Source organism: Malus domestica, chromosome 15 (genome assembly GCF_042453785.1).
Source record: "Malus domestica chromosome 15, GDT2T_hap1".
Classification (NCBI taxonomy): domain Eukaryota; kingdom Viridiplantae; phylum Streptophyta; class Magnoliopsida; order Rosales; family Rosaceae; genus Malus; species Malus domestica.
Window position 1 is genome coordinate 46750067 of NC_091675.1, and position 11710 is coordinate 46761776.

Sequence of the window (11710 nt, forward strand, 5' to 3'; positions counted from 1 at the left end):
AGTAGAATTCTTTTCCCAAGCTTCCATCTCAACTTTCATGGCATTAACCCACTTAGGGTCAGACAAAGCATCTTGCAATTTTGTTGGAATTGATACACTAGATAGCTGACATATGTAAAATGCATATGGTTTGGACAAACGATGAGTAGACACATAATTGTTGATAGGATATTTGGCTTTGGCATGCATATCAGGCTCATATTGTACTTTAGGTTTTCCACGATTAGCTCGTGGAGGCAACTGATAAGTAGAAGAATCGTCAGAATTTACCTCATGTATGCCACCATCTTGTACCAAACTGTTAGAAGAATCATCACTAGACGAACCATCATCAGGCAACTCGTTAGACATACCAGCAGCAAGCAATTGATCATCAGAAGGTAATTCATCAGACATACTAACAGGCAACTTGCTGGGCACATCTAATCTGTCGTCAGTAGAAATAGTTCCGGGAATGACAGGTGACTAATCACTATCTGTAGCCGACTGATCAGTATCACGCAACATAATAGGTTCTGTTTCCAACTCTGCCTGTAACACATCATCCATATCATCTCTTCGAATTTGCACTTCACTCCCTTTTTCCCCCTGAAGTGGAGAGTTAGAAGAAGGCTTCACAAAATACAAAACTTCCTTGTGGAATGTAACATCCATGGTAATATAAGTTTTTTGATTCGGAGGATGATAAAACTTATAGTCTTTTTTATTGTTAGCATACTCAATAAAGACACATCGGAGAGCACATGCATCAAGTTTACTCTGTTGATGAGAGTAGACATGCACATACGCAATACACCCAAACACTTTTGGAGGAAGCTTTGATACATAAACAAGAGAAACATGTTTTTGTAGCACATCAAGCGGTGTCTGAAAATCAAGAACCCTACTTAGAATAGATTGATCAAATACACAGCAGCCAAAACAGCATGACCCCACAAATGATTGGGAACACATTTATCCAACATCAAGGAGTGAGCAACCTCCATTATTTGACGATTCTTCCGTTCGGACACACCATTTTGTTAGGGTGTAAACAGAGTAGTCGTCTGGTGAATAATACCATGATCACGAAAAAAGCATGCCAAAGTGTGATTCACATATTCTTCTCCGTTATCAGACCTGAAGACCTTAATTTTGGTTTGAAACTGAGTAGACACCATTGTACAAAATTCTTGAAGAAGTAACGGAACATCACTCTTATTCTTCATAAAAAACACTCAAGTTAACCGAGTACAATCATCAATAAAAGTAACAAACCAACGGAATCCATTAGAAGTAAATTTCGCAGGACCCCACACATCAGAATGTATCAAATCAAATGGCAAAGTAGCTTCAGAATCACTTACGGGAAAGGAAGCACGATGACTTTTAGCCATGACACATGGTTTCACACTTGAACTTTGAATCACTACAAGTGCGAAACAAAGGAGGAAATAGATGCTTCATATAACTGAATGATAGATGTCTCAATCGTTGATGCCACAACCAAATTTGATGTCTGTCATCCATTTTAGCACTTAAAACTTGATAATTATTTGAACCGGAAATAATAGTATCCTCCATAGTCAAGATGTACAAACCCCTTATTCTTTTACCATAACCAATTATCTTCTGAGTTTGAATGTCTTGAAAATAACAATACGTAGGGTAGAAATGAGTAGAACAATATAAGGTATCAAGAAGTTTTCCTACCGACAAAAGATTGCACTTAACATCAGGAACAAGTAAAGCACGGACCAGTGATCAGGTCAAAGTCAGAGAGATAGTGTCTTCACCCTTCACAGGGGAAGGTGCTCCATTTGCACTAGTAATATACGGATTACGAACATAGTCACATAACTCATCAAACACTCTAGGGTCACTAGTCACATGATCAGTGGCCCCAGTATCAATTATCCATTTATTTGTTCCACCAAGATGCATAACAACACTATGATTATATTGAGTCATTGAACTAAATCACGAACAATAAAGGCACAAAAAATACGCAGCGGAATAAAAATAATTTACCAGAACACTGTAGCAATCACTGTTCACTGCAATGTAGTAGATACTATTCACGACTGTAGAGGATCACTGTTTACGACACTGTAGAGGATCACTGTTCACGCAATGTAGCAAAGCGTTGTACTATAACGCGACACTATTCAATTTTTTTTTTCAACGAAGGAAATCGCGAAAAAAGTGGACACAAAATTAAAGCACACAGGTCATCAAGAGCGAACTGCTATGATGCCATATTAAAACTAAACACGGTAAATACCAAAAATATACATGACAATATTGGGAATTTCTTCTATATTCATTCATCTCCAAAGTGGAGTATATATAGAAGTTACAATTAGTATTACATATGTACTTCACCAATGTGAGACAATAAACTACTATTTACACTTTAACTAATATATAACTCGCAAAACCATATTGGTTCATATTTGAGCTCTTTCAGCGGATTAACACTGTTGTCAGCGAATAAAGGAGTTTAATCCAACAGTTTACAATAAGACGGGCAAATCTTCCCGTTGTTTATTTTCCCATTTCTTCTTAATTTTTTGTTTTTGCTCCAATCTTTCTTTATTTTTTTTTTTCTTATGTTTTTGCTCCAATCTTTCTTTATCACATAACCGTAGCTACTTTCTGGTTAAATTCTTTTTTTTTTCTTAAAAATAAATTAAAAGCTACTTAATACTAGGGTATAGTAATATTCATCTTTACTTATAAGTGAAATATGTCTTATATTCGATTTTCGTCACTTAGCCGTCTTCTCACTTCTTAATATAGATAATATCGTCTGTTCAAAACATAAAAAAGTAAATTAAAACACTAAAATTAAATAATAAAAAAAATAAATAGAAACCCAACCCTCGTCAATTTCCTTACCCCAGTGTGAGATTTGTCCAAACGTTAGATAATTTGGGTTGGGTGAGGTGGGTTGGGGTCGCTTCTCATCTATTCATTCACCCCTTCACATCTGTGCATCCACCCCAATTTAGATGATTTGGGATCTTGGATTAGCAATATTTTTCAAATAACAGAGAGGAGACTGGAGAGAGAAAGAGGGGGGAGGAGTAAGGAAGAGCGAGAGACAATGGGACGGTTAGATTTTGGAATTGCTATGACATAAAAATATTAATAATGATAAAAGTTAATTAGAGTTATGTGAGAGGACACGTGTCAAGCTGAAGTTGTGTTGGTAACATACACTAGGGTTAAGTTTGGGCAATTTTGCTCATCACCACTCTATTTATCATTGTTAAATGAGTTTAAATTTTGAAATTTGTATCTATCCATAGTAGAATATCAGGGTACACATAACAAACATACGAACAAACAGATTATAAATTACGAATATTATTTGATTAATGAAAAAACAAAGAAATAGGATTGACAAGACGACTACACTTAAAGACTACATTTTAATCAACTTATTATCATACTAAATTACAAGCTATATGTATAGAGAACAAAACCTAAGAAACCCTAATTTGAATGAGCTAAGCCCAAATCTTAAATTAACAAGCAAACCCAAATAATTAAATAACTAATTTTTCAACACCCCGGTCAAACTCATGGTGGTACACGACATGAGTTTGCCAACAAGAAAATGTCGATGCAGGCTTCGCTAGGTGGACAAGCAGGCAAGCAAGCAAGCTTGGCTACGCTGGACTTGACTTGACTTGCGAATTAGCAAACTGATTATGTTTCAGACATGCATGAGGGTATGGAAAGAAAGCATATGAGTGCTCCCCATCATTAAACGAACGAGATTTTCATATCCCAATTACAGCAATGGACGGACAAAAAGAATACTATCACTTAAGTGGTCACAAGTCCAAAACAGTCGCAAAATTCCCATACAGGCCAACAACTCGTGTGGGCCTCAAAGACTTCAAACAAAATCAAACAGCCCATTTCTTTTTGCCCTTTCCTCAACCAAATTCGTGGGCCTCAAACATACCGCCACTTTTTCTCCTTTTTCTTTTCCTTTTTCTCTCTTTTTCTTTTTCTTTTTCTTTTTTACAGATCTCTATAATTGTTGCCCCAACACGACAATTTTGTTAATTCTTATTAATGAAGAGGATTTTTCAATCTTTCTTTGTTTCGTGCAGTTTGAATTTGCCTGTGTTCAAATCTGAACTGAATCATTTCTTTTTTAAACAACTGGTGTCGGGAGAGGGGGCCTCTGCAGGCTTTTATCAACTTTGAGTTACAAGTCCATTGAAAATTAATAATTGATTTGTCTCTTTAAGGAAGAAAGGCCATAGAAAATTAATAACTGAATTATCTGTTAATTTAATTATTATAATAACTGATTTGTCTTTTTTTTTTTAAATTTTTTTAAATGATTTGCAAGAGTAGAATTTGAGCTAAGTCACACGCTATAATTTCACACCGAACGAAAATCGAATCTAAGACCTTCTTTTTTATAAGTGGAGAAATTTATAATTGAATCTTTAGATTTTGCATTATAGTCACTCTATAGTGACTCTTTTATGACTACAAAAAATGATTACTCAATTTTCGTGGGAAACGCGAATTATACACGTACCTTGAGTACTTTTTGGAAAAGCCATGTATAATTTGTCTGCTGACTTTTATTGGTAAATATCTCATGTAAATGTTGGTTTGTTTGGGCTTCCCCACCCTCATTTACCCCAAAAAAAAGAAAAAAAAAAAAAAAAAAAACAAAAGACTAGTCCTTCTTGAGCTTCTCTGGTAGCATGATCATCTCCCACATCCTCTTCTTCATCAACTCTTAAGACCGACGCCCATTCAGATCCTTGGAAGTTTGAACATGGTGAAGAGGAACTATAGTTATCCACTTGAGTTTGCGAGTTAGCAAAATTCGATTTGTGAAATCGTCCATTTCAAGTGTCTTTTTGAAGAAACTAGTTGGGACTTTCATCCAACAGCTTGCCGGCTGAAAGAAAACTCGCAGCTTTCGACATCTTACAATACACAACTCTGGTGTGTGCGAGGTACCTCCAAGCTCCCCTCTTGTGAAAACATACATCTGCTTGTATTATTAGCTTTCAATTGAAATCTTCATGGCCGATGAGTCAATGCATTGGCTTTGGATCCTCTTGCTTTCTTATCTTTATTTTTCTTTTTAATATTGTCCTATGAAATTTGTTTTGAGTCTCTAACTCACACTTAAAGCACCGCCGTTACACTGAAAATTTTCTCTAAACTAGTGGGTCATTCTCTTTTGTTTATGAAAAAAAATCATGAACTTATCCAATAAATTCCACATATCATCCCTTATTGACATAACTAGATTCAAGTGCTACATTTTATAATTACACATTAGTTGGTTTTTAGTTTTTTATTCCAGTTCTTTGAATTTTGATTAAACGCTTTAACTTTACATGTGTTCTTTTCTTAATTTTTAACTCAATATGTTATATAAATTTAAAGAATATAAATATGAGTCTCTAAATTCTTGGAAATTGTTTTGCAAGACTTTAATTTATTTTTTTTTCAGAAACGTGAACTAAATCCATTCATGAAAAAAGATCCAGTCCTTTTCTTTTTTTCTTCTCAAAATAAATATGAGTCATTATTTTAATAATTAATTTATTAAAAATTGATAAAATATATTTTTGTATAAAGTTTTAATATGAATTTCTTTTAGGGTTGTCATTAGCTTTTTACGTACCAACGCCTTCAAACTTAAGCCACAGCCCACTCCCAGTCCAAATCCATAAACCCAGCCACTTTAATTGTTTTCAGAAGAGTGGCAGTTTCTTAAATAAAGTGAAATGCAGCAAAAGTCACTGTAGCTTATGAACAATGCCAAGGGAAATTTCCCTAGTGCCAATTCTTCCCCAATTTAGACTATATAGTAATATGAAAAATTCCATCTCCAATCAGACTTTCATTCTTAATACAAGTTAGCATACTTACTAGAAACACCAATTATTATTATTTTTTTTTTTTTTTCTGGGTAATACTAAAGACATCAACTTATTAGTTTTAGGAAAACTAATGAAAATGACTTGAAAACTTTGAGTTTTAATAATAAGGACAAAATAAAGGGTAAAATGAATAGTACCAGGTTTGACTTTTTAGTGTAAAAATGTGGTTTTTCGTTAAAGTAAACAGTACCATGGATTTTTCGTTAAAACTACCATTAGTTTTTGCATCAATTTTTTAAATCCCAAATTTCGTGGCAATGTTTCAACGCATTTTCTGTTCACATTTTACAACAAATAAGAATTTGCATTGTGACTTGTTAACAATTAACTGGTGTCTCTTGCACTATTATTATGTTTATCATTTCTTACATACTTCCAAAATTAGACATGTAATATGATTTGCATCTCAGTGTTAAATCAGATGTGTTTGGCAGCTGGAGAATATATTCTCAATTTGCATTCCAATTTGTATATAATAACTTTTGTTCATGCATGCACTGCAACAGATGGACACTATTCAATAGCTACGATGAGCACCGAGCAGCAGAATGCTTCTTCGTCCTCTTACCGGTGCACATATGATGCATTCTTAAGTTTCAGAGGTGCAGATACACGCAAGGGTTTTGCAGATCACCTCTACAGTGCTTTGGAGTTGGCAGGAATCCACACTTTTAGAGATGATGATGAAATTGAGGGAGGAGCAAACATCGAACAGGAGCTACAGACAGCAATACAAGAGTCACGAGTATCAGTCATTGTTTTCTCCACGGACTACGCCTCTTCCACGTGGTGCCTGAATGAACTTGCTATCATCATGGAACGTACAAAAACAGATGGACACAAGGTTGTGCCAGTTTTCTATGACGTGGAACCATCAGATGTCAGGAAACAGACGGGCAGTTTTGCAGACTCATTTACCAGACATGAAGAGCGCTTCAAGGACAAGATGGACAAGGTGGAGGAGTGGAGACGAGCTCTTAGAGAAGTAACAGACCTGGGAGGGATGGTTTTAGGAGAACGGTAATTTGTCATTCCCTCCCTATATTCAGTCAAGTAGATCAGATGCTAGTCTCAAGCTTGTGAAAGTTTTAGCTTTTCTTTTTAAATAAAAAAAATTAAATAAATAACTTGTTCGTGTTTTTTCTTTTCGTCTGATATATTTTTATATCAATAACATATAGGTACGAGTCGCAGTTTATCCAAGATATTGTTGAAGCTGTTGGAAATAAACTGGACTACATGAACATGTGGAAAAGGAGATTAAGAGTTGATCCCTATGTAATTGGAAGAGATTATTATGTGGAAAGCCTGAACACCTGGCTAGAAGATGGATCAAATGATGTTGGAGTAGCTGTCATCCATGGAATGGGTGGAATAGGCAAGACCACCATTGCTAAAATTGCTTATAACCAGAACTTCTCTAAATTTCAAGCTAGCAGCTTTCTTTCAGATATCAGGGAAACTTCCAAACAAGCGAATGGTTTTGTTCACTTGCAGAGGAACCTTCTTTCAGATATCCAAAAGAGGAAAGTGAACAACATATACAGCCATGATGAAGGTATAATAAAGATCAAACGGGCTGTACGTTGCAAAAGAGTTCTTATTGTTCTCGATGATGTTGAGAACTTGGAACAGTTCAATGTGATTCTTGGAATGCGAGACTGGCTCCATCCTGGAAGTAAAATTATCATAACAACTAGACATGAACATTTGTTAAGGGCTGAAGTTTGTGTAAGGTTTAAGGTTGAAGGATTACCTGAGCATCAATCACTTAAGCTTTTCAGTTGGCATGCCTTTGGACAACCCCATCCTCAAGAAGGTTACATGGAGCTTTCAAGACCTGTAGTAGAACATTGTGGAGGGGTTCCATTAGCTCTTCAAGTTCTGGGATCTTCTCTATTTGGAAAAACAGTAGATGTATGGAAAAATGCATTACACAACCTAGACGTGATTACTGAGGGAAAAATTCAAAAGATTCTTGGCATAAGTTTTCATTCTTTACAAGATCATGATAAACGTTTATTCCTCCACATAGCCTGTTTCTTCGTAGGGAAGGACAAGGATTTTACAACTACAATCCTTGACGAATGTGATTTTGCCACAGAGGTTGGACTTCAACATCTGGTTGATAGATGCCTTGTGGAAATTAATGTCCACAACAAGTTAATCGTGCATCAATTACTTCAAGACATGGGAAGGGCAATAATTCATGAAGAATCACCTGAGGACCCTGGAAAACGCACTAGACTGTGGCATAAAGATGCATTTAACGTTTTGACAAAATTAACGCACTACAAGAAAAAGGCCTTTTTGCGACACATTTTTTGCGTCAAATTACACTATCGTCGCAAATAAAAGGAAATTAGCGCGGTATTTGTTAGCGCGAAAATATTTGCGACACCACTATAAGTAACGTCGCTAATAATGTCGCAAATAGAAATATATGTCGTCTTAAACAGATTGTTTGCGACGCCCCTAACGACGGATAGAGTTTGAGCGGGAACAAATTGGGCGCTTAGGGTTTGAGCGCGCGCACTCCTTTTTTCTTTTTCCCAACGCAGCCTTAGTGCTCTCCCTCAACCGTTTCTGTTTCCTTTTCCTTTTCTCTCAGAGATTCAATCGAAAATTCTGGAGTTGTATCAGAGTTACGGAGCACAATCAGAGTTCAGGTAAGCCACTACAACCATCTCCATCTTCTTTCTTTTTTGATTCCATAAGTCTTGCTAAGTGATTTATAGGGTTTCTGTCAAAGGCGCACATATCTGCTAAATGTCTTCCAAAACCTAGGGTCTTTGGCATCCGGGATTGGGATGTCTTTCTTTTTTCCACCCATTCTGCTCAGAATCGGTTTGATCATCTTCCTCAGTACCTTGTTAAACCCCAACCCACGTCTTTGATTGCTAAGTGATTCCATAAGTCTTGCTTAGTTCTCTCCCTCAGCCTTAGTTTTCTCCCTCAACCGTTTCCGGTTCCAATTATTAGTTTGGACTGGACAACGCCTGCGTTTTGGGCTGCAGGTTTTCTTAATATGTTTACAGCACAAACAGAAAATTTTAGTTAAAAACAAACCCTGTTTTCTTAATATGTTTACAGCACAAATAGTAATTGATTTTTAGGGGGATTGTGCTTCTTGATTTTCTATGTGCCTTTATTTTTAATTCGTGGACATCTTGCCCAATTTTTTTTTTTTTTTTTTTTTTTGTAATTTTGTTGGCATTTGCAACAATATATTTGGCTTCTTCTTCTTCCTTAAAAATATGGTGAATGATTAGAGTGTACCTTTTACAGGCGTTGCTTTTCCATAGATTGGGAAGATCTTGGAGAAGGCCCTCGCACAAGGTAAAGTGGATGATGTAGGATTGTTTTTTTGTGTGCTGACTAAAAGTTTACCTTGGAGTAATCTCTTATTTGTGACACTCCTTGAAATTCTGGATATATTTTCTTTGAGTATCATATGCAAAAGTCAAAGTTGCCCAAAGTTCAGAGGATACATTGAATGAAGAATTGGATATGTATTTCGTATTTGCTACCCAAGAATATGACCGTTTGGATTGTTAATTACCCATTCCTAGCTAGTTCATGTGTTAGGTAGGTGAATGATGGGGATTAGTAGTGAGTTTATCTAATTTTTAAGTGATAGTTGATGGCAGACCTAGAGTTTGTCTAATTACCCATTCAACTCATATTATATAAGCCCACCTTTTAAAACTCAATTGCTTCCCTTTATTATTTATATTTTTAATAACTAGTATTATCATTATGAATGTTGAGATAACTCTGTATGTGTATCGCCTATTCCGAGCTCACACATTATCATGCGTTAATGCATATTCTTTTGTGTTAAAGTAGAATACTGTTTTTGGAATAGTTTGGATTGACAACTTATCTCATATTGCTTAGTGTTTAACATTTCTTTTGTAGTTCAAATATTTTGGATTAACTATAGAGATCAGATCAAGGGTGCTTAATTCTTAGTTCGGTATGTTTTATATCCACCTTTTAAATAAATTTTTGATTAATTTTACTTACTTTCTTTGTATTATTTTCGGATGACATTAGGTATGGACAAGAGTTGGATAGATTTAAATGACAGATGTCCCTGATGCATATAAATTTCATTGCTTAAAGGTTATTGGCAATAGATGGAGGGATTGGAAGTGTCGGGTTAAGCAAAGATGGTATGACGCATACTTGACCGATGAACAACGTTTATCCTTCACTCCTCCTCAAGTCACTACAGATCAATGGAAGACACTAGTAAAGTATTGGGGCCTCCCTAATATAAAGGTAAATTAGGAAAAATTACATTTTAAGTTTATAATAGTGATGAATTATGGTTGCTTTAAACATGTGTAGGAATATTCTGAGGCAAATAAGGCTAATCGTGCACATGGAGGTGCTCCTCATCGGACTGGTCGTACTTCATTTGCTCAATTGAAACATGAGGTCAGAACACTAGTTTTGCAGTGAGTAATAAGTGATAATAATTAACAATAGGACTAATACTAATACAAGCAGGGGATGTATATATATAAACCATGCTGGAAAACTGGAATGGTATCATTTGTACCAGGTCCAATTTGAATACGGCATGATGGAAATGCTGGAAAGTTTTTATTTTCTCCATTTAACAATTTTCATTACTAACTTGATTAAACATTGTGTGCTCTTAAGATGAGAGAGAAGGGAGAGAAAACGGATCAGTTGAGCATGTTTATAAAAACAAGAACAAAGAAAACAAAGAATGATGACAGAGACCTTTTCGATGAGGAAAGTGGCCAAATTATTGTAAGTATCAGTTAGGTTATATATTTTTCACTCAAAGTAAAACTTTGCATATTCACATCGTTTTGATTAGTTGGGTTGTGCATTATTTTTATCTTTTGGTCATTTGAATTGGTTGGGTCATGTTTTGTAGAATCAATTTAATCAATGCTTGGAAGAAAGGGAAGAGCATGAGCAAGACGAGGATTATCGAGAGGAGGTGTTTACTAGAGTTATGGGACCTGATGCATATGGACGTGTTCGCATGTATAGAACAGGTATAACTCCATCTCAAGTGTTTTGTCAAAGTTCAAGATCTTCCAATGTTAATGAGGACACCATACGAGAAGAGGTAGAAAGACAATACAAGACTAAGATAGATGATCTTAAGGCTAAGCATGAATCTGAAATTGAAGATCTCCGATCCAAGTATAGTGAAGTCAGTTCGAAACTCCATCTTGTGACGACTCATATTGGTTTCCATGTTAACACATCACCAAGTGGAAGTGGACAGGTATATACATTCGAATGTGATTTTGTTCTCTTTTCAATTTATTAGAATAAATTAGTGTGAAAATTTGAGCAATTTTGATTTCTATTTGTCGTGTTGGTGTTAAATATAGGCTCCAAATACATCAAGCCATCTACAAGAAACATATGGGAGTAATGAGCAACAACCTCAGTTAGACCCAGAACCATAGAAACAATTGCTTCATAAAAGGTTTGTAAAGAAAACATTATACTAAAGATTAAACTTTTAATTGACACATGTTATTGATGGCTGTGTAATTCTTATTTTTCAGGTTTGCATGGAGATTGTGATGAAGAGTCTTGATCATAATTAAACTCTTGAATATGTTGGAGCATATTTGAAAAAAAAAATTATGTTCATAACTTTTGAGACGAGATTATTTATATTTGACTCTAGTAGGATTATATGTATTGGGATATGCGGATGGTGTACTTTCAATGTTATTAGGAATTCTAAAAGCATAGTTCTTTGATTCATATATTATTTTACTTTTGAA

General features: G+C 35.3%; 1 protein-coding gene across 1 annotated transcript; it reads left to right on the forward strand.

The window, feature by feature from the left end:
- The first annotated feature begins 4662 nt into the window (after nucleotides 1-4662).
- On the forward strand, nucleotides 4663-11710 carry LOC108173761 (disease resistance protein RPV1-like). The gene is made up of 11 exons (XM_070813008.1): nucleotides 4663-4979; nucleotides 6425-6938; nucleotides 7100-8206; nucleotides 8530-8587; nucleotides 9865-9897; nucleotides 10047-10205; nucleotides 10275-10364; nucleotides 10593-10706; nucleotides 10837-11196; nucleotides 11306-11403; nucleotides 11486-11710. Exons 2-10 carry the CDS (start codon nucleotides 6448-6450, stop codon nucleotides 11381-11383), a joined length of 2490 nt encoding a protein of 829 aa, XP_070669109.1. The 5' UTR covers nucleotides 4663-4979; nucleotides 6425-6447; the 3' UTR covers nucleotides 11384-11403; nucleotides 11486-11710.

Excerpts from the sequence above, each read along its gene's own strand:
- LOC108173761 (XM_070813008.1), top strand. The coding sequence starts at position 6,448 with ATGAGCACCGAGCAGCAGAATGCTTCTTCGTCCTCTTACCGGTGCACA. Across the intron at positions 9,898-10,046 it reads GGTGCTTAATTCTTAGTTCG|GTTATTGGCAATAGATGGAG; the intron begins GTATGTTTTATA and ends CATTGCTTAAAG. Across the intron at positions 10,707-10,836 it reads AGGAAAGTGGCCAAATTATT|AATCAATTTAATCAATGCTT; the intron begins GTAAGTATCAGT and ends CATGTTTTGTAG.